The sequence below is a fragment of the Melospiza melodia genome, chromosome 1 (assembly GCF_035770615.1).
Source record: "Melospiza melodia melodia isolate bMelMel2 chromosome 1, bMelMel2.pri, whole genome shotgun sequence".
Lineage (NCBI taxonomy): Eukaryota > Metazoa > Chordata > Aves > Passeriformes > Passerellidae > Melospiza > Melospiza melodia.
The window spans coordinates 91930168-91952515 of record NC_086194.1 but is presented as its reverse complement, the minus strand read 5'-3'; the positions used below and the strand labels follow the sequence as shown (position 1 = coordinate 91952515).

Here is a 22348-nt window from a genome sequence, read left to right as displayed (position 1 = left end):
AAAGTTTGTAGGCCTTATGTATTTATTTATGATGTGAATGCCTGAGACATGCTACTAAGTATATTGAGTGTGTTGGACAAATAGTTTAAAAAAACTAATTAATTTTTTTTTAAGACAGACCTAGTTGAAAAAGCTTGTAAGAAATAGTGAACCTTTTCTTCCAGTGCACTGTAGGGTCGAGGCAATTTTCTTCTCTCTTCCTGCAATATAACTCTGCATGATAGTGATGCAGCTGATTACTTTGTTGTTGAATTGAAGGAAATACTGTTACGTAAAAAGTCACAGAACAAGAATTTTGTATTTATATAACAAGTACTTTTTTGTCTTGTTTGATGTTAGAGGAGAAAGAAAGCTATGAGCTGTTTTGTCATTTGAAAAAAACTTTTGGAATAAGAGAAACCATGGCAAGAATAATCTCAGAATCACAGCATGGCTGAGGTGGGAAGGGACCTCTGGTGATCATCTGGTCCAACCTCCTGCTCAAGCAGAACTACTGTGACCTACAGCTGCTTTCCCAGGATCATGACCAGATGGCCTTTTAAGTATCTCCAGGGACAGACTCCCTCACCCCTCTGGGTAATCTGTGCCAGTGCTTGGTCACCCTTAGAGTAGAAGTGTTTCCTGATGCTCCAAAGGAACCTCTTGAGTTTCAGTTTGTGCCCACTGTCTGTGGTCTGTCACAGGTCACCACTGAGAGGAGCCTGGCTCTGTTCTCTTTGTGCCCTCCCTTCAATTATTTATACCCATCATCAGACTCCTCCTGAGCCTTCTCTCCATGCTGAGCACCTTCATCTCTCTCAGCCTTTTCTTATAGAAGAAATGCTTTGGTCTCCAGTTGCAAGTTTTGGGTGTGTTTTTTTTTTTTTTTTAATTTTCTGGGAACTATATGGACACAAGTTTTAACTGGAAAATTTACTACTATCCTTAGATAAATGTAGAAAGTGGGCAAATGAGAACTTACTGAAATTTAAATATGAAAAAAACTGAGGCAATACAGTGCCTGAGAATAAAGATAGATATTATCCATACACTTTAAGTAGTCCTTCAGCAAGGGCAGCCATTTAAGGACTAAATTGAGACAATTTTGCTTTATGTTTGCCTTTAACAGAAAGCTGGGTTACTGCGACAAATGGAAAACTCCTTGTGGTGCAAGTTAATGGATGCATTTTGGACAATGCAGTCCTGCAGCATCAAGCATATGGAGTTAATGTGATGCTGGTGAAGCTTTGTGATTTCTGCTAAAGCCAGCTGGGGTCATGGGCTGGAAGGATACCTCCATGCTATGCCTGGCCCTTGGCTGTTCTGTTTTGGGAAGGTCTGCTTGCTCAAGAGCGCTGCAGCTTGAGCTACTCCTTGCACACCTGTAGGGGGTCCGGCTGGGTTTGATGCTTTTCCTAAGGGAACACCCCTCTGGACCTCAGTGTTCACTGCTGCAGCATCCAAATGCTTTGTGCAGGGCTGGCTCAATTCTTTCAGACTCAACTAATTTGGATGCTGCCTGAGAACGTCTGTGCAATAAGTCTGTCTCCAAAAGCAGCCTGGTTTTGGTATGGCTCTCCAGGAGATCAGCCCAGGCGCATCTGTATCATAACCCAGTTCTGTGAACGTGTTGTTTCTGTGCTAGGGTGCACAATCTTACCTATTTTCTACTTGTAATTTCATTTTTCTGATGAGCTTCTGCAGTGTGCCTGTCATGGGAGTGAGAGTGATGCTTTTCTATTGCAATGTGTCTGCAAAATAATTGTTTTACATATCTGGTGGTTGGGTTTTTTTGTTGTGGTTGGTTGGTGGGATTTTGTTGGTTTGTTTGGGGTTTTTTCTTTTCTTGGCCAGCAAGTGTATGTTAGTTTTCTCTAACCAACTTTAGGGGCTTACCCTCATATGCTTCCTGTGAATTTTTATAACTTGCTATAAATATGAAGTAGGAAAGTGTATTAATCATCTGTTTTCAATCGGGTTTGGATTGCCTGTCATGGACTAGTATTGAATGTCTGTTCTTGATAAGTAGATTGTTCTGACAGCTTGGAAGTTCATTTTATTCTAGAAGCTTTAATTAACCAAGTTTTCATTTGATGAGGGTCTGAAGTCTTCAGAACATGCGGATTTAGAAAATTCTGCAGGTCTGATTGATTAAGAACATCTGGGAGAGAGCAAAAGAGGCACTTGAGTTGCAAAGCAAGGTTGGTAGGTCAGGTGCTTATGGTTTAGTGCCTGATGCAATGAATTAATTTAAGGCTTTTTGTTCCATCCCCAAGTTACCATAGCAATGTGGAATGTGTTGATCTGGTGAAATTTACTCTACAAGTTCAAGTTGGTTTAAAAAATTGTTGTGTAAGTCTGTTTCTACTGTAAAGGTTGTATGCTAGATCACACGTCTGCTGCAATGGATCGGGTTTGCTTTGCTGAAAGATCCAGCATCAGTAAGCTTGGAACAAGTTGAAACATAACAAGTTTTAAATGCAGCAGACTTTTAAAACTTTTCAAAGTAATACTGCTCCAGAGATGTCTTATGAAATGTAGTATGGTTAAAATAAATTTGCAGTTTTATTTATGGGGAATTAAATAGTTTAATTAATTTATTCATATATTGCACAACATAGCTATTTCAGTTGCTATATAAGGTAGTCACAAATACAAACTGTGAACTGATGATCTCTTATTAAAGAATTAGTGATGCCTGATTGTTTGATTTAATGTAGGAAGGACTTTGTTAAAACTCTTGGGGTTTTTACATTATCCCATCTTCTATCACATGTGCTCACTCTCACAATTTGGTTTATTCACATACGCATGTGTGTGGTTCAGTACTAATATGGGGCTTAAGCATGTACAAAGAAGTACAAGAAGTAATTTATTTTTCCAAATTTCTTGTTTCCTTGACTTCTGTTATTTTGTGCCTGTGAGATTGTGCAGAGTAGCTGAAAATACAAGTTATTCAAGGACATACTTTTTCAGACCAGTAGCTCTAGGACAGAGCAGGCCATCTGCAGCATGACCCTACTGGCTAGTTTACTCTAGGTCTGGAATGTTTAAGGTAGATAAAATACCTCACTTGCAGACTTCTTTACTGCCAGCAGAAATAGACCTAAAATGTGTATTTATATATCTGCATTCCCTTAGGTCTCAATTTCAATAATTCTTTTATTGTATCTGTAGCACAGAAGAAAGGGGAAAAGTGTCAGACCTGAGTAATTTTCATAGAAGCTTCTCAGTTGGGATCTGTTGTCAGAATGCCTGCTAGTTTGCCTGTATCTTTGCATTTAAAAATTAGGCTGGGTGCCCTGAAAGTAAAGATAAGCTATACCCTATAAAATATGTTGTCCTTTGCCAATGTCTATGAAACTTTTTTCTGACCTGTGATTTGAAGACGCCTTTAAGTTTTGGCTTTGATCTCTTCATGACTTAGTTTGCTTTTAGACAGAGAGGTTCCTCCATGCAAGGAGGGGTTTATGTGTGTATTGGGAGGAGGGGCAGCTTCACTCATAGGAATAGCACAGCTCATCAGGAAAAACTTGTGTGCTTTCTAAAGTTAAATGGAACTATATGGTTATTTCAAAGCTTGTCTTAGTAACAATCCATGGCTTGTTGGTTGAAAAACATTGCAGTAGGGGCTTTTATAGCTTCTCACTTTTCGGAGATCTGAAAGAGTATCTCAGAGTAACTTGGGTTTTTTCCCCACATGCAGCTGTAATTGCTTTTCTGACATTTATAATCCCTAACAACTTTCTTTGTATGATAGTTCATAATTTTTGGAATCTAATTTGCTGCTGTGTGTTAAGTGTAGCATTTGTTGGTTGAATTATCCTGTTTTGTTTTGGGTTTTAATTCATAGTAAAAATCAAACCTTAGCAATTCTCTATTTTAATAATTTTGTTCTGCAAAACAGATTTTCAGTGCCCAGTTCAAGAATGAAGTGCAGCTTATTTCTGTTGTTGCAGAGAGTTGTATTCTGGAATTGTATTGGATTTTTTCTTGTCTAGAAGTAGCTGTCAGGATGGTGATGCTAAGGAACGATTTTTGATGGCCTCAGTCATTCACTTATGTAACTTTCAACGTCTGGTTTTATTCAGGATAAGCTAGAAGGCATTAACCTGAGATGGCTTCTAAGTAGGGTTGTACCTGACACTGAACTGGCAGGCCTTGTTAAATGTTTGTCCCTAGTGAAATCCAATGTAGTGAAAATTTAATTTGTGAAGAGAGCGCATTATTATTAAATAAAATTACTACTGGTGGATTGAGTTGCTTGTACAATAATTCAAACACTAATGTTAAAACACTTTAACTTTATCTAAAGTAAAAGAAAAAAAGAAGACGACTACATGCAATAAAAATTCTGTGCTTCTGGAGCAGAGCTGTGCTTGGATGATTATTCAGAGTTAGTGGTATAAATCTTCATAGTATCCAATAGCATGAACAATGTCTTAACAGTTTTCCCAAGCCTTTGGTATGTTCCTGTTTGATAATGCTGCAGTAAATGACAAATACAGTTGTATTAACCAATTGGATAGAATGTATTCAGAGTGTTCTTTTGCTTGGTTTTGGGGTTTTTATCAATGCAAAGTCATTTTTGGTTTTGCTTCTCCAAATAGTGATGTGTGAGGGTGGAGGTTGGAGTCACCTGATGGCCCTGATAGCATTATAGGTATAAGTTACTATCCAGACCTTTTCAAGTTTTTTTGAGATAGTAAAGGTTCTATCTCTCTGTGAAATGTGTGAGCTATCTGCCTACAGCTGTTTCATCCTCCATAGACCCCTACAGTTCATAGAAAACCTGGCTTAAACTGGGAAATGTGTTGTCCTAGTATGTGCAATATCCAGTGGGAAGCTGCTCTGATCTTGCCTGGGAAGGATTCACTTTTAGTTCCATTTGTATGCTTACCAAAATCCTATTTCCAGCAGCCAGTTATTTCTCCAATCACTATAAAATGTGGTTAGCCAGCTATTTCACTCAGCAGTTTAAAATATGGCAATAGTCTGGTTTCAGGATTACAGATATTTTTCAGTACAAGTGAACACTTAGTTAGCTAAGTGAATCTGTCATGTACAAACATAGTATCGCTTCCTCTCTTTGAATTGCAAGGAAAAATTGTGGCTTTCTGGGTCTTCATATGTTTCATTTGATTAATCATTAGTAAATGATGATATGATTTCCGGTGATCTTAGAGGAAATGTGACAACTGGCCTGCTTTATCAGCTAGTAATTTTTAAAATCAATTTGGATGTTTGCAAAGTAAATTCAAATAGCTTCTAAAATATTAATTTTTAAAATATTTTTTCTTGTGCCTCCTATCAATAAGTAATGCCACTTAATTTGTCTATGCTTTTAGCTGATTTACAGTGTCATGAACATGTAAAGATTATTTAACGAGATTTTGTAGAAGACTGCAACATGCATTAATTTTTACTTAATGCATGTACTGTGACAATATGGCTAACGTGAAAATATGGCTAATATGATAATTCTTGGTTCTCTTTAGGTAAACTGGTAAAAATAATCTCCTTTTATCATCAGAGTGAATGAAACATAACCTTTTCCATATTATGTATGTCAGTGGAGGGGGATGTATCACTTGGAGATTGCCTTACATTTTCCTACTTTGGTAGTTATGCTCAGCGTTCAGGGAGAGCTGAATATATGCCATGGGAACAGAAGCTGTCAGCAGAAGTCTGCATGTCATTTGGTGCCAGTTCTGGAAATAAGAAAAGAATTTTAAAATCTTTTCCTCTGGAATGAAGCAATATTTTAAAAGTGTGTATAAGTTAATAAACAAAATGGGATGAACCTAATTTTTCACTTCACAAATGAAATTAAATGCATTGCATTTTTTAAGGGATTAAAAATCTTCTTATCTTTGTGTGTATGAATGTTGGCATTCTGATTTTGCTCATCCTTTTCCAGTGGTAAAGGTAAGAGACAAGAACTGTGCACAGGCTCTCCTTTGTTATCCTGATATGTCTCCTGGCATTTCTCTGGTATGAATTATGAAAACCCTAAGCCTATTTCACTGCTGCTCTGTGCACTTTCTTGTTCCATATTAAGGTGATCCATGTTCTGCAGTTGTTTATACCTGCTTGTCAAAATTGTTCTTGTTACTTTGCTTTTACCATTTCTGAACCTGAAGTTGACAGCAATTATTTTGCCAGTATTCACTAGGAAAGCTTTTAGCAAAAGGGAATTGCTGATTATAAAGTGTTTTAATTCAGAGAAAGAAGCTAAAATCCATGCACAGGAGACTTGATAAGAATGAACGTACCAAGACAACAAAATGAGTTCCCGCTGCTGTGGCAGATTGGGTTTCTTTCTGGGAAAGAAGCAGATTTCAGCCAAAGTGTACTTTTCCTTTTCAGTGGTTTCTCCACAAGAAGTTGCTTTGATATTCTTTGCCAAATCACTTGAGACTCAAATTTTTATTTTTATTTTAAAAAATTTGTATATATTTTTTTCTAAATCTTTTTTTCTTCTTCACTTTCAGTTCAGAAGCTAGTTCTCTTTTCTGAATGCTGTAGTTGAAATGCTTCCACTCAGTGTCCTGGAGTACAGCCGTTTGTACTTCAGACAAATGCTATTTCACATTCCTCAGGTGAGCTGTGTGACTGAGCACAGCTTTCCCTTTGATTCCTTTCCTTCAAACAGCCCTGCCCATCTTCCCAAGAAATGAGGCTGTTGTGCTGCCAGCAGGGAAGTGCTTTTTACTGTGGGAACCCAGGACATCCCTCTGGGTGTCCAGGACGGCCAAGACCCCGCCAGGGGCCTCAGAAGCCCTGGCATGGAGCCCAAAACGCCTGTGGGTTTGATTATGACCCGTGGAGCAAAGTACCAACTTTATATGAAGACCAGCAAGCCATAACAGTTTAGGTAGAATAGTAGAGAAGTTATCACGGGTTGAAAAAGTAGATTTTGGGGTTTCTAGAATGGGGATTCAGGAGGCAAGATGGAGGGATCTGGATGTGTCCAGTCTTTCTTTCTTCTTCTTGGCCTCCATTTTCTTCTGTGATGTTGGCAGTTACAGATTGGTTTAGAGTAGAGGCTCACTGCCTAACATAGGTGGTAGGTATTGGAAAGTAATTGTAGACATTGTACACATAGTTTTTAGTATAAAGACATAACACCGCCCCGGGGGCAGGCAGAATGCCTCTGACTGTCGTGCTGAGCAGACCTTGGCAAGACAGGAGAAAGAATTTTATAGATAAGATACAATAAACAACCTTGAGACCGAGAAATGAAGAGCCCTGACTCCTTCTTCAAGCACCAGGCTGGGAAAAGAGACTTTCCAGATTTTCTTGGGATGACTGAGCAGCTAGAGATCCCAACATTTTACACCCTCTCAATCCTTGCATAGCAGCTATATCCTTTATAGAAGTGTAAAATATGAGGTTATAAGATGTTATTCCATGATTTTCTGGTCAATGGCATTAGTTTTAGGAGTTAAACCTCTTCTGATGCCTGCTTACAGAGACAGTTGTAAGTAGCAAGGTCACCGACACAGTTTCCCCATGGTGACATTTTAGGCGGGTGAGGCCATGGCACAGGCCTGCTGTTCTTCACTGTTCAGCAGTGCCTGTGTGCCCTGACTGTGCTGGTGATGGCGCATCTTGGGTTAGGGCTGTGCTAATGGGTGTGCACTTCTGTAATGGCAGGAGCATCAGCATTACTGTCAGAGTGAAATAATGGTAGCAGGAAACCCATGAGGGTTGGGGTTCCTTAGCAGATCCTCCTTGATTTCACCAATCTGAATGTGGCTGTTTGTGCATCTTCCCAGTGTCAGCCTCTACCTAAATGGAGTCCAATGTTTGCTTTTATTATGAACATGGTGATGATAAAGCAAAGTCAAAATAGTGAATGTACAAATTTCCGCCCAGTAAATTGGTGCTGTGCATGCAGGGGTGTTGCTTAAGGCAGTTTCTGGGTGTTGAAATCGTAAACCCCCTTGGTGTTGCTTGTTCCTGTAGGACCCTTAAGGTTGTAGAACTGATTGATTTTGAGAGTTGTTGGATTCACAGCTGCTGGTATGACCTTAAACAGCTTCTAACAGTTGTCTAAATCCTGGCAAAGATTGTAGATTGTGGTTACCCCCTGCTTTTTTTATAGGCATCTGGGTTTTGGTGGTTTGGTTTTTTTCCAAGAAGGTTTTGGCTTTGGCAAATAAGTTTGTGTTTTCTGCCTGGGTTTATCAGTTCTCAGGGGAGACCCTTGGCCTCTGAAGTGCATCAGTAGTCATATAAAGAAAAAGTTGTGTTGCTTATGGCTTTGGATGCTTCAATAATAGTGATGTGGTTGACTTAAGTTGAAATTTGAGCATTGTTTCTCTGCTGTTACTTTGCTTCTGTTCACAGATCAATTAGAAAATTGATCAGTTTTATTTCTGCATTTGCCGTAGCAATGCTCTATGTGAGACTTAGTTACTTCTCTTCAACATCAGCTTTTCATTGAGATCTTCATTTAAATGTTGTTTTGAATTTGATTTCAAAAAATTATCTTGTAGCTCCCAATGAAATAAGTTAGAGCAATATCTACTTATCAAGGTGCTGGGTGTTTTGAAAAATCATTTCTAAAATCTTTCATACTGCATGAATTCATGTTTACTTTTGAACTTAATCTCTTCAAATGTGCAGCAGTCCATTTTCCAAAGATGCTGTAAAAAGAAGAGTTAGTATTGTGTTGCTAAGCTATATAGAACAGCCTACAGAGAATTACTAAATCAGACTAATGTATGAAAATATTGCAGAGGATGACTGGGGAGCAATGAGGTTTAAAACCAATGACTGAGTAGAGACTCACTGAGGAGCAACAGCTTGTTTCATTGTTTGGATAAGAAAACATTGCAACTGGAAAAAAACCTTTGGTAGATACAAATTGTATACTGTGATATACTTAATGTCCATGGAACAGACAGGTTAAGGTTTTCAGGCAAGTCTTGATGGTGTGGAACTCAGAGGGGGGTACTTGAAACCTCTGTATCTTTTAAGTGTAAATGCTTTATTCAGTCTTAATTCAGGTGTTCTTATTGGAGTACAATGCTGGCCTGTATGTGGAGAGGATGTCACAAGACAGTAAAATGAAGCATAAATATATGAAGAAATTCATTAATAGATTTTTTTTGGCTTTGTTTTTCTTTTTTTACATAATGCAGAATGGGAGGAGCAGTTAAATACTTAATGATGTTAGTCATGACAGAGTTTGACTGACAAGTGATGAAATTGCTTCTATTTCCACTGACAGATAAGAGGTTTTTTGACAGCTCTGTGGAGTTTGTTCTTTGTTAATGTGACAACAGTTCTAATGTAATTAAAATTATTCTTGAAGTGCTACATAGAAATTAATTTCAAAAGGAGAGGAAAGATACTAAGGTACTGTCTGCATGTTTAATTGTGCTAAGAAACTGTTCAATTTATTTTAAGTTCTGTTACCAAGTAATTTGTGCATTTTTATAATAAAAAGGTGAATATGTGCTTCAACAGACTTATCAAAATTGTATTTTGGTTGATGGTTTTTTCTTTGCCATTCCTGTGAAATGAAAAATGTCAAGATCAGATCCAAACCTTATGCTGGTTACTGAATTTCTTGATTTTTTTTTTCTTTTTTAAATTCAGAATTTAATTATAGAGTGCAAATATTATACCTGCAGTAGCGTGAACTGCTCTTCCTTTGCTTTTGTTAGATACTGCATTCCTTAAAAAATGTTAATTAAGTGGGTATGTACTGAAGTTAAGAACTAGATCAGAAGATATGTAAAAAAGTATTTGGTCACAGTGACATGCCTTAAAATACTAGACATGGGAAAAGGAAGTAGAGTGTTTGAGGCAGCCACAAGTTTATGTTAAAAGGGACTGGCTTGAAACTTGTCACACAACAGTTTGGTTTCTTTTATGTTCTCAGCTGGGTGTCCAAGCCAAAGTCCTTGGCCCTTGTGGAGAAGGGGAAGTGCTACAATGCACTGCTCCTCATCTGCTGTGAACAGGCTAGAAATGCCATCTTTTAGGGAGAGCAAAAATATCTTACAGTCTGTTCAGTGAACTTGCTGTAGTGCTGCATTTTTGGTTCAAGTTTACTGATGTACTCTCTACTTACAGACCTTCAGAAAATGTAATACAACTTGAGAACATGTAGCCTCCAATTTATAGTTTCTGAAATGAGATGCTGTTTTGACTTTCTCTATAAAAGGCAGGTCTTTAGGATTCCTTCTGATATCTTCTATTTTTTTTTTTCTCCTACCCCTTAAGATCGTGCTGGAAGCATCAGTACTCTTGATTCTTTAGATTTTGCAAGATACTCTGATGATGGCAATAGAGAAACGGATGAAAGAGTAGCAGGTAAGTGTTCTATATGTTTTAGGAATCACAGAATGTTGATTTTTCTGTTTAACTTGTTGTTTCTAGCTTAAGTATATTTAAATTAACATTTCTGAAGGTGACAAGATTTCACTGAGGTGGTTTAACTAGTTGCTTGATGTTGGACACTTCTGCTGTAATTTCTGTAACTATTGAGGCAGGTGTGCTTGTGTATGATTCCAGATGTCACCAGTGCAGAAACACACAGTATACCTGAAAATTGTGCCCAGCCTTTGGCAATAGAACTGTATCCTGGTATTGCCTGCTGACTACTACTGTTAAGCTGAAACATTCACTAAATTACTCTACATAGTGGTCTGTTGCTACTAGATGGGTTAGAGCTTTCTGACATAAAGATCTATTGCAAGTCATCTCTTAGACATAGCCTTCACTGAGATCAAATAAGCACCTCCAAACCCAGAGCAAATTTGGGATTTACTCAGTTCCATAAATCTTCACTATGAATCGTCATTGTAGTGCTTTTCTCTCCTGTTTGATTCCTTGGTTGTATAAGGTTGGGGTTTTTGCCTTTTGTTCTGAGTCTTTGGCACTTTAATTTCAGGATCTATTACATCACCAACATCTCTTATGTTAGAAATTATTTTACTAACCACTTTTGCATGTGAGCCATGTTTCTCTGTCCAGGTTTTTTTTCCAAATTCATATAGTAAGTTATTCTCAGCTTCCACAGAGAAATCCATAAAAGCTCTCTAGAAATGGCTACAGAGCTCTCTTTACTTGTTGTCGGTTAGTAGTATTCAATATCCTGAGCTCATGGAAGTTGTCCACGCTGCGACTTCTGCTCACATGGTTAAGCTTTATGAAACCTGAGGTGTGATGCAAGCTGCCATGTCTCTCTTCCACCCTATTGTCTCTACTCTGAAACACCAAGCAACGAAAAGGCTGACAAAACATAGTTCTGTAAAGGATCTTCATTCTGAAATTTTATCTCTGAGTCAGACTGAAATGGTGGAAAAATCTCATTTTTCTTACCCAGCCAGTGTTGCTGAGTTAAAGGACTGGATTAAATTCACAAACTCAAAGCAAATCCAGGTGTTTTGGTGTTCTGGTCTAGTACTATAGGAACTTAGTGTTCTTCAATTTGTATGGAAACTTCTGGATTCTTATTACTATTTAGCTAGTCTCTTTTTCAATATACATAGTTCTTTTTAAGGAGGCAATGGTTGTAAATAGAAAGCTAATCTTCCAAAAAAAAACCGGTGTTTAAGGAGCCCAAGCCTTGTGAATTGTGTCCTGGAATGCAAGGAAGAACCAAGCAAAAATCCCAGTATTTTATTTATTTTTGGTTTTGTAAGAGATTTTTCCTAGTTCTAGTCAGTATTTCTTGGCAACAATGTTACTGAGAGAGCTGGTTTGATTCTTGCTTTGAGCTGTCCTTAAATTGGATTAGAGATGATTTTAGAAAATATAGACCAGTCAGAATTGACATCCAATAGAACCAGAAATCTTCTGACAAAACATTACTGACAAAATATTGGTTACTTCCAGTATGAAATTAATATAGCCTAAAATTAAGTGTTAAGTTTAGGTAAATAGTAAAATTGATCAATATTTTTGATAATTGCTATATAGTGATTGACTGCTGTCATATGTAATTGATGAGGAAATTGTATGTCAGGATATTTACAGTTCTGTGTTCCTTTAGAGATGTTTTTCAGAGTTCTTAAAAAATAACATAAGAACTTGAACAAAATAAGATTGAATATTATTTCTGGATGTTTTTAAAGGCTGGAAGTTTTCACAAATATTTTCTTTGTACTTAAAATTCTGGTTCAGTCATAATTGCTTAAAATATTTTGCCTCAGTCATGTTTAAAGCTATCTTCCTGAGCAATTGCAAAAACTGATTAGTATTTATTTTGTACATTAAGAAATTATGTCAACAGAGGTTTCAAAAATTTTGCAAATCCAGTTCCTCCTTTAAACAAACTCTGGCTTATAACTTCTGCTTTTGAAGTTGTTCTTAGCTGCAAATGCACTTTGAAACTTAACTGGAAGTCCATCTTGCTTATTTATTTCTTCTAGAATTCTTTTTTTTCTGTTAATAGATTTCATGTTTAGGAGATTAAAATTGTAATCTGTTGTGAAAGCTTGGGGCCATGAGCTAATAGTCATTTTTTTCTTCTGATAGTTCTGAAGATGAGGTTTGAGTCCTTTCTCTTTGTAAATGCCTTTCTCTTGCTCCTATCTTTGTTTTTTACTGTTTGGACAGAACACATGATTTCCATATCAGTTCCCTATCATATCAAATGAAAGATAGGACATAAATGCACATAAGTCACTAAATGAAACTGCTGAGCTGGTTCTGAGTCAAAAGGACTTTAAAACTGAGGTTATACCCACTTTACAAATACTTTTGTATCTTGACAATGTTAGAAAGCCCCAAATGAAAAAATGTATGCATATATTATCATCCAAAGCCACCATATTCCATTTGCTCATTATGAGTAGTGTAGACTTAGCTGCCATTTTTTTTTGTTTGTTTTAACAGTTCAAAAATTCCTGGAAATAATTGTATCAATTCTTGTTTGAAATTGATTTCAGTACTTAAATGCTATTAGCCCACTTCATTCCATCTGGAATTAGAATTAAAATTTGGCCTCGAAGCAAGCATGTTTTGAAGAGTTGCTGAAAAGAGCTTTTCATTTGGGAAATCTGCTGGAAGGGATCTGAGTCCCTTCTATAATATTATCACTTGCTTGACTGAAAAGATGCAAGTCACAGAAGCCAGTCAGGATGTGGAAAAGTATGACAAAACTAACTGCAATTTAGAAAATATAAATTTTCTTCTTTATCTTCCTGATCTTAGTGAAAATGAGAGTTATGTAACAATTTGGATTATACATTTGTAATCCACTAGGAGATGAAACAAACCAAAATGCATCCTTACAGCTTGCAGTTTACTAGATGGAAACAACTTGTTCTCTAAGACTGGTAAATTTTGAACCCAAAGTCATGTATTAAGTGCTTGAAATAATTGCTCCTAGGATAGACAGTACTGAAGGATTTGTTAAGGGTAGTAGACCTCCTCCAAATGCTCATAATTTCCAGAAAGCAGCTAGAGAGTGGAAAACCTGCTCCCTTCCTGTGTAATAAGGGTACACCTAACTTGAATACCATAGGATTTGTTTAAAATAGGCTGCCTCACATTCAGTCTAAGGAACTGAATCTTCTGCCACATCTTAAATTTGCCATGGTCTAAACCCCCTATTTTGCATAATTCAAAATGTTTATTATTGCTAACCTGCCTTTGACATCAACTCAAAAGATGAGAATCTAATAATTTTTGAGAATTTAATAATTTTAAAAGCACATGCTGTGCTTTCAAAGATGATAAAATTAATTCTTATAATCAAACTCCATTTCAATCATATGTATTCTCAGATTTCCCTGTATTTGCATTGATTTCTAGCTAGTCTGTGGGCCTCTGATTAGAAAAATAAGATTTGAAAGGAGGGAACCAGTTCAAAAACCATTTATTTTTGAGAATTTAATTTATCTCGACTCAGGTTCACAGTTTCTGCTTTTTACAGAGCCTTTTTTTGTGTTTTTTTAGTAGGCACTATTAAATTGTGCACACCGAAATCAGAGGAAAATCTTTTAAAAAATCAAACAAAACTTAAAAACAGAGCACAAAAGGCATCTGTAGTACAACAATCACATGTTAACATTGTGTGTGTACTTTGTTCATCCCAAAAACAGATCTGGTTTTGTCTTCCCATTGCCTGTCTTAAGCCTGTGAAGGAGTTGTAAGCCTCTTAAATCTCCTTCCAGGTTGAAGGTTGTTCTTACAGAAGGTCTCCAGGGGCTGAAGCTGAAGACAAGTCTGCTGTAGTTCAGGTCTTCTCTGTAGGTGGTCCTGTCTCATTAACTTCAAAACATTAATGAGGCTCCTGAGTCAAGTGTTGGCCTCCCACTATTAGAGTGACAAGTTCTCTGTTACTTGCTCATGAATCTTCTGCTGGTCTTTATTTTTGTACTGTGGCAGTAGTGCTGAAGTACAGCTTTCTGATTTGGGGCTATTTGTGTTTTGTGCTGAAGTGTTTCACATTTCAAGGCTGCCTTTTTTCTTCCATCATCAACAAAAGAGCTTGTAAGAATATGAAAGTGCGGAAAGCTGGGTAAGCAAAGGGGCCCTTGATACTTGAGAGGAAAACTATTTTTAAAAGAAATGTCCAAATGCCATATAGTGGCTTCACAACACAAAACTACCCTTCTACCATTATCTGAAGTACTGAGTACTTCACAGTGAAATATGCAAAAATCTGGCAAGGTATTCTAAATGTAGATGATAAAATTCTAGTGTAATTGGAAATACTACTGCTTACACAACACAAATGATGGATGATTTTAGAAGTACTGTTTATTTCCTCAACTTTTTGGCCTTGGTTCAACAAGACTGCTGTTCATGTAGATCTCAACTAGTCCAATCCCAGTTGTAGGTGGTTCTTTGTCGGTATCTATGATCCAATAACTTATGAAGTCATTAACAAATATGAGTCGATAGAATAAGACCCTTGAGAAATCTTAATTTTGAAATTTCAAAGCTCAGCAGACAAGCTACTCATTCCTGAAATGCAGTTCTCTTCTAAGTTAGCTTCATGAAAACTGAAACATTTAGAAATTGCTGATTTGAAAACCTTGGTCCAGTTACATCATTGCTTGCTTGAAAGATTCAACCATTGTAAGTCAGGCTTTGTAATTTTTTTCAGGATAGTAGCTGTAGTGATTAGAAACTTTTAATAACAAGAAAGCCATTTAAAAGCCATCACTTTTTGTTAAAAGAGCCGTTGAAATTTGCATAGTTTTCTCCCCTAAGGCAAACTAACTTGTTCAGAAATGCCCTTTCCTTGTAGGAAGATTACCCTACCTCAAGGCTCTAAATTTCTATTCTTTGCTTTCCTGGTGCAGAGGAATATCTGATTCTTTCCTTTCTTAGGCTGTCTGCAGCAAAACTTTTGTGCATTATTGTTAAGGAGTGTCAGCCCTTACACCAAGTGCTGGGAGTTGTATGTGTTATCAGCCTAGTCAAGGTGAACTTCAGCTTGGCTTGGTCAGTGCTTCTGAAGGCATAGCTTCAGCTTTGTAACAGGAGAGGGGGAGAGGCATCAGGTCATTTGTATTAAAAGTCAATAGTTCATAATGGTTACAAATAAAGGGGTTAAAAGGTTGCCTTTTTATGTAAGAGAATGCTATAGAATCAACAAATGGGAATTACTAATGTTGATTTCATTGGTAGATATGTTGAATTAAAAATCATTACATGTTTTGGCAGAAGATCACATTTCAGTATAACTTAAAGAACTTTTAATTACAGTTTAACATTTGACTGAAGTTAATGTCATAGCTGTTTTCATGTATAATTGTATAAGCACCTATAAACTTCTTCAAATAAAAGCTACATTTGTGACTGAGTTGAAAGCATCAAGGTTTGTATGATGGCAATTATCATGACGCCGTTAGTAAGATTAGATGAGGTACAACTGTAACAATGCTGTGTTGTGGTGGGATTATGTGGCTGTTTTGACATGCTACCAAGGGACAGCTTCTCAAATATACTATGTCTAGAATCTTCTTCTATGTAACAGAAACATGCAGCAGAGTAATCTACTTTTAAGGTTGAATGGGTAAAGTCCTAAAGATTTCTAAGAATTGTCAGCATCGTCACAGTTCACTAAAATTCAATTCTTGCCGTCTGACATGGGTTTGTCTGACATGAGTTTTTTGGCTTTCTATGCCTTCAGACATGTCTTATTCCTATTTTCCTTAATTGGATTCCTGAGTTTTTATAGTTTGCATTGTTTTTTAACTTTTTTTATTATTTATATCATTCTAGTTCAGGGCACTCCTGATCTGCAACTGTTCTGGTCTTCGAAAATATTTTACAAGATTAAAATGATAACACATAGTTATTTCCTTAAGAAAAATTTCTTAATTTGAGTTCTTTAAAATTTTCAAAAAGTAACAAATTAGTATCTTACAACTGTGAATAAGTATCTCAAATGCAAGGAAGTGCTAAAATTAGGTACTTACTTTATCATGAGAGCGTTTTCTAACTTTGTTGCACAGAAGTATTTGCAGATCAGCATTGCTGAATACTAGAGAGATTTTACATATTTTATTCATTGTATCCTCAGTTGCGCTTTTGTATTGCTGCAGTAAAATTCTGTGCATCAAACAAGTTACTTTCATGTAGCAAATGTGGTGCATTGTAGTAACTCCTTCAGTTTTTATGAAGAACTGCAAACTGAGTGAATCTTTTTTCCATGAGTGCCAATTACCAAAAGTCTTAGTTACAGATGCTCAAAAGAGGAACTGGTTTTATTTGCAGCCTTCAGTAACATTTTTTACCAGCAAGGGCCAATGCAGTGTTTCTGCTGTGCATTTTGTTCTGTGTAAATATTTCAAAATGTCATGTTTAATTGTTTCCAGGCAGTGATTAAAGACCTCATTGAAACTTTCTTGTTAAAAGTCACTACAAAATTTTTCGGTTTTTTGGGAATAAAGTAGATATTAAATTATTCTAAATAGGTCATCTAACACTTCAGTGTGGTAGGTGTTCTGTGCTCATCTCTACTAGTTAAGAGTCCTTCCTTCTGGTAAATGTATATTTCAGTGTGATTAGATTAATCTGAGAATTAGTGAAATGCGTGTATTTATCTGATCATCTCTTAAATAGGTTTCCTTAGATATTCCACATGTAAATGACTATTAAAAGAATATTTGCTATATGTTTTGCAAAGCTCCAGGGGGTTAAAATTTGAGGTCACTATCTATGTATGACCTCAGCATCAAATCATGAAATCCCAGTGCACACAAATCACCACTGGCCCTTTTTGGAGAAAACATTGGAACATGAGAAACAAATAAGAGTGACTAGGGAAGCGGAAAGGTGAATTAAAAGAGAGTGGAGAACTGGAATTAAGTATTTTTGAATTTAAAGCTGACTCTAGGTCTTTGAAAATCGATATAAACTTTCAAGAATAATGGTGCAAAGACTTTTTTCCTTTCAAGCTTTTTTTATAAGTACTGCAGAAGAGCTGCATTTGTTGGGTGTTTTTGGTCTTGTACATCTCTCTTCATTTGAATTCAGTGAACTGAAGTCAAAATCCTAATCAAGTGTGAGACATTCCTAAAACTCCACTATTTTTAAATAGAAATGTAAAATTACTTTTTTTTTTTTTTTTTAGTAAGATAAAGTATATTTCAAGATCTCCCATTTAAACTACTAAAATTTTGGTGTATGGTTTTATTTTCCAAATCAAGTCTGTGGTATCAATGGGACTGTACATTCACTTCATGGTTTAAGCTTTGCTACATGGAGACAGCTTCCTCTGCTACCACAACATACTTGTTTCGTTTAGATCTGTGCTCTTATTGCCCACATACTCCTCTTGCCCCCCCAAAAAAACCAAAACATTTGACAGCATCAGTTCCCAAATATTTTCCCAAAACCTTACAGCGAGTCCTTGTCAGACAGCTTGAAACTTTGATTTAGCTAAGCTAAAGCCAGTGAAACTATGGAAAATGTTCACCAGTTTGCTTTCAGACCAACTCTGCTGCATGTGTTCATAAGTTCCATAAAGATTGCATGCTTTGTGTTTAATACAAACGGTATCTTTTTTTTCACACCCATCCTTGCTTTTCATATTTTATTTTTGTTTCCCTTGCCTTGGTTGGATGCCTGTGTGTGTTTAATCCAAATCCCTGTCCAGTCCTGGAGTTTGAACTACGGAAAGCCAAGGAGACCATACAGGCCCTTCGAGCCAACCTGACTCAGGCTGCAGGTGGTGTACATAAACCTTTTCTTAAGTCTCTACTTTAAACAATGTAGAAGTAGCTGAGCTCATCCTCTGTGAGAGAGTAAAATTTAGTTACTTCTTTTTTCCTCCCCAGAAAATGAAGTTCCTTTGCAGGAACGAAAAAATTATAAATCAAGTCCTGAAATTCAGGTAGGTGGCTGGTGATAAATGAACTTTGCATGGATTTTAGTATGAGTATAACAAGCTTCCATAGTTGGGAAGAAGATAAACCAAAGATCTAGTGTGTTTTCTTTTTTTTTTCCAGGAGCCAATCAGACCTCTTGAGAAAAGAGCTCTAAACTTCCTAGTTAATGAATTTTTATTGAAGAATAGTTACAAGCTTACATCAATAACATTTTCAGATGAAAATCATGATCAGGTAAATTTCCTTGTGGGTTTGAGGTTTTTTGCACGCCTGCTTTCCATATTGTGATCTTGTCATAAACTCAAGTGAACTTAAGTGGTTTTTCCTGTGCATGCAGTTTGCTTCATATATATGAGTACTCTAAAAGTTAAATATGTTAGTTAGCATTTTCATATATAAACCATGGTTTGAAAACACAGCAGTTTGAGCAGTAGTTTCCCAAAATTAGTAGGAAGTAGACAGAGTGCTTGCATTCTTTTAAAGGAAGCAAAAGAGGAAGTGAAATACTGTGAGTTAGATGTTTTCCTTGTATTCTGGTGTGACACACATTCACTTGAAATCAAGGATCTGGATCTCAAATGTAATCTTTTCCTTAGATCCTATTCAGTTGACTTGTACAGGGATATACAATTTACTCATTGGTTGTCTTCTGGGGATGTGTGTGTGTGAGAGAATACTTAATCACCTGTGGCATTGAGTACAGTATTGAATAAGCTCTTGGTAATAAGATGTTATCCTGGCTCTTTCCCAGCATAGCTATGCTTTGATGCATTTTTCTTAAGATGATCAGTTTTATATCTCTGTTGGCTTACATTTGATGGCAAGAATGTTTGGAAGGTTCTAATTACGTTCTGTTTCTGGGTAGACAAAGCACCCTGTAATATCAACACCCAATATGTATTCATCACAAAATGGGGATATTACCAGAAGAATTAAATATGGAATTTCATCCAGTTTTATGTGAAACTGGTCCTCCTAAACTTTTCCTACATTTCATATCCTAATCTGTGGAACAAATAGGTTGTTAAATAGAATTTCTGAATCTTCCACCTCCACTGAATATTTGCACTTAACATCCAAATACTAGTGAGAATACAGACCCCAAAAAAGAAAAGATTAACAGTCTATTCTATTTGTGCTCTCGACTGAGAAGTTTTTGTTTTGTGAGACAATTAGCAAAAAGCAAAATTCTTAATTCTAAAAAGTAAATATAAACATACTGAAATTACTGTATAGTAGACACATTTTTTTCTATGTTATTCATATAATTATTTGAGAAAATAATATTTCTTCAAAGAAATGTATGTGACCAGACTATGGAAAAAATAATAGTGAAGACTGGGAACAATAGGAAAAAAGTTTAAACCAATACTTTAAATTTAAAGTCGTTAAAGAGACCATCACAACTGCTGTGCAACAGTGCACAAACTTACTTGTATATACAGACATGAAATGTTCTTGTGTTAATAGGATGATAAGATGTAAATGAGAAAAGGAAGAACCTGTTTGAGACAGGAGGCCCTTGTGTTGTTTGCACCTCACTATCAGACTTCTACAGAGCTGTTTAAGCTGTATTAGACATCAGGAGGAAATTCTTCATGGGGATGTTAAATGTTGGAATGGACTGCCCAGGGAGGTGATGGAGTCACTGTCCCTGGAAGCGTTCAAGAAATGACTGCATGTGGCACTTAGTGCTCTGGTCTTGTTCACATGGTGATGATCAGTCAAAGGTTGGACTTGATCTCAGAGGTGTTGTCCAGACTAAATGATTCTGTGATACTGTGCCTGTCTTCCCTAGGGAAATTAGACCTGCCCTTGTCAGTGAAATGGGAACAAAACCAATATTTCTACCTTGTATCAGCTGCATTGGTTTCTGCTAGAATTTGAGCAACATTATTTCTGATTATAAAAAGTGTTCATGTCTTAGCAAAAGAGAAACTGACCTATGTGGTTGGAAAGGTACTCTCTCTAGTATGTTGCCTAGAGCTGCCTTTGTGGTCAAACTGCTTTGGTTGACAAAGTGAATCCTTCCTCTACTATTGTTTCTTGCTGAGTTATTCTTCTATCTGATTTACTGCAATGCAGTCTTGATGTGATTATTTTGCTATTGCATCACCTGTGGTCAAATGAGGAAGAGAAAAAAAAGAAAAGGAAGTATATTATATACTTTAGTTTCTTTTATTCTTTTGAAGGATTTTGAACTTTGGGATGATGTAGGATTGAATATTCCAAAACCTCCTGACCTGTTACAACTGTACCGTGACTTTGGAAACCATCATGTTGCTGCAAGAGATGTGGTGGATGCATCGGTTGGTGTAGAGGATGACGAGTTGGAGGCTGACACTCCTATACTTGGGACCGTCCCTGTGTTTGAAACAGCACCCCAGTCAATAGAAGTAAGACTGCACAGGAGAAATGTTGCAGCTGTTTGATGTACTGCTTAACTTTATCATACTAAACTCTTCTGTTTCTGTCTTGTGTTTAGCAATGTTTAATAGTGCAAAAATTAGAAGATCAAATTAGTGTGTTAAACAGTGAGAAATGGTCTTTGATGGAACAAATCCAAAGACTTGAAAGGTATGTTCTTATCAACCTACTTGGCTCTTGATAAATGTTGGATAACTTTTCAATGTCTTTCTAACACATATATGGAACCATGACTTAGATATAGGAAATTACTGGGGATTCTTCAGGGCAGGGCAGTCTTTCCTTTTCAATACATAGTATTTGATGTAGAAAAAGGAAGAGACTTCAAACTGACTATTTCCCTTTATTACCCATACAATTTAATTTTGTAAACAATTTTATTCTTTCAATGTAACTTCTTTATTTCTTTGAAAACTATCACTTGTGATCTCTTTTACATAGTTTTTTTTTTTCAATTAGCTTTATGTCACTCCTTAGTGTGTACAGCTTGCAAGCACTGTCAGAAAGATGCTGGTTTTTACATCTGATGTCAACACAGTTTTTCTTTCTGAAGAGCGAGACTAGTAGACATGACAGTATCTTTAAAAACAGCAAAAAAAAAAAGATACTTAGAAGTTTTGAGCAGCCATATCATTCTGTAAGCCATAAGATATCATTCCTCTTAAGAGGCGTACTGATGCAGCGTGTGGGAAAGTGCTTAAATTTTAAGTATCTTTATTGACTTGCATAGTTACCATTTCAAAGCCAGATAGGATAGTACATATTGATTCACCACTCCAGTTTTTTATGTTTTGCGTCCTAGGTAGTGTTCTGTCTTGTAACAATTTGTGTCTCAGTGCTCAGATTTCAGCCAGAAGGAGATAAAACTGTTGCTACTGACTTGTTTCATTGATTCACTCACTCAGTGCAACATTTTTCCTGTTACTAATTATCTACTAAAATGCTCAATGAAACTAGTGCTTATTTGAACAGTGTGTGTGATCAAAGTTATTTGTTACAGGAATTCTTAAACATACGCGAATTGAAGAATGTGTTGAGCTCTTCAGCATGTTGTCTTTGTTTCTGTGCTGCAGTGGTGTGATTTGAACAGCATATGAAAGCTACAAAAATATTTCATATTTTGCTTTTTCAGTGAAATAGATCTTCTCAAGAATGAAAACTTTTCTGTGTCAACTGTTTATGGTGTAGCTCCCCATCCTTCTTTAAAACAAGTGCCTCTCACAGTCTCAGAGGACAATGGACGGTACTTGGATATCAAGAGCTCTGAGAATGACAGTAAACATGGAAACATTGAGGAAAAAAGCCTTGCTTTATCAGCTGATGTGGATTCAAGGACTTCTAAAGATGATATGCTAAATTCTGTGCCCTCTAAAGAGACAGAGAAACTGTCCTCCTGTCCTCCATCATCTAAAGCTGCAGTCCACTTTGATAAACCTAATAGGTTAGTGATGAGTTGTAAACTGCATGATATTATTAAAAATTCTTGTAAAGTGAGTAGATATTTTTCTAACAGAGAAATTCTGCCAAATGAATAGATCATTTGTGTCTTGAAGGCTAATAAAAGACTTAACATACCTCTAGGGTACAGTGCTGATATTTTTATGGTGTTCCTAATCTCCTCAGGA

The 22348-nt window shown here is 36.5% G+C and overlaps 1 protein-coding gene across 2 annotated transcripts in view; it reads left to right on the top strand.

The window, feature by feature from the left end:
* RELCH (RAB11 binding and LisH domain, coiled-coil and HEAT repeat containing) overlaps nucleotides 1-22348 on the top strand; it is a 76809-nt gene that overhangs the window by 6633 nt on the left and 47828 nt on the right. For both annotated transcript variants that reach the window (XM_063162134.1, XM_063162116.1), the window contains exons 2-8: nucleotides 10222-10311; nucleotides 18065-18136; nucleotides 18246-18301; nucleotides 18417-18530; nucleotides 20489-20692; nucleotides 20782-20873; nucleotides 21856-22164. In XM_063162134.1, coding sequence (XP_063018204.1) covers nucleotides 10222-10311; nucleotides 18065-18136; nucleotides 18246-18301; nucleotides 18417-18530; nucleotides 20489-20692; nucleotides 20782-20873; nucleotides 21856-22164 — 937 coding nt within the window. The remainder of the gene's footprint in view (nucleotides 1-10221; nucleotides 10312-18064; nucleotides 18137-18245; nucleotides 18302-18416; nucleotides 18531-20488; nucleotides 20693-20781; nucleotides 20874-21855; nucleotides 22165-22348) is intronic.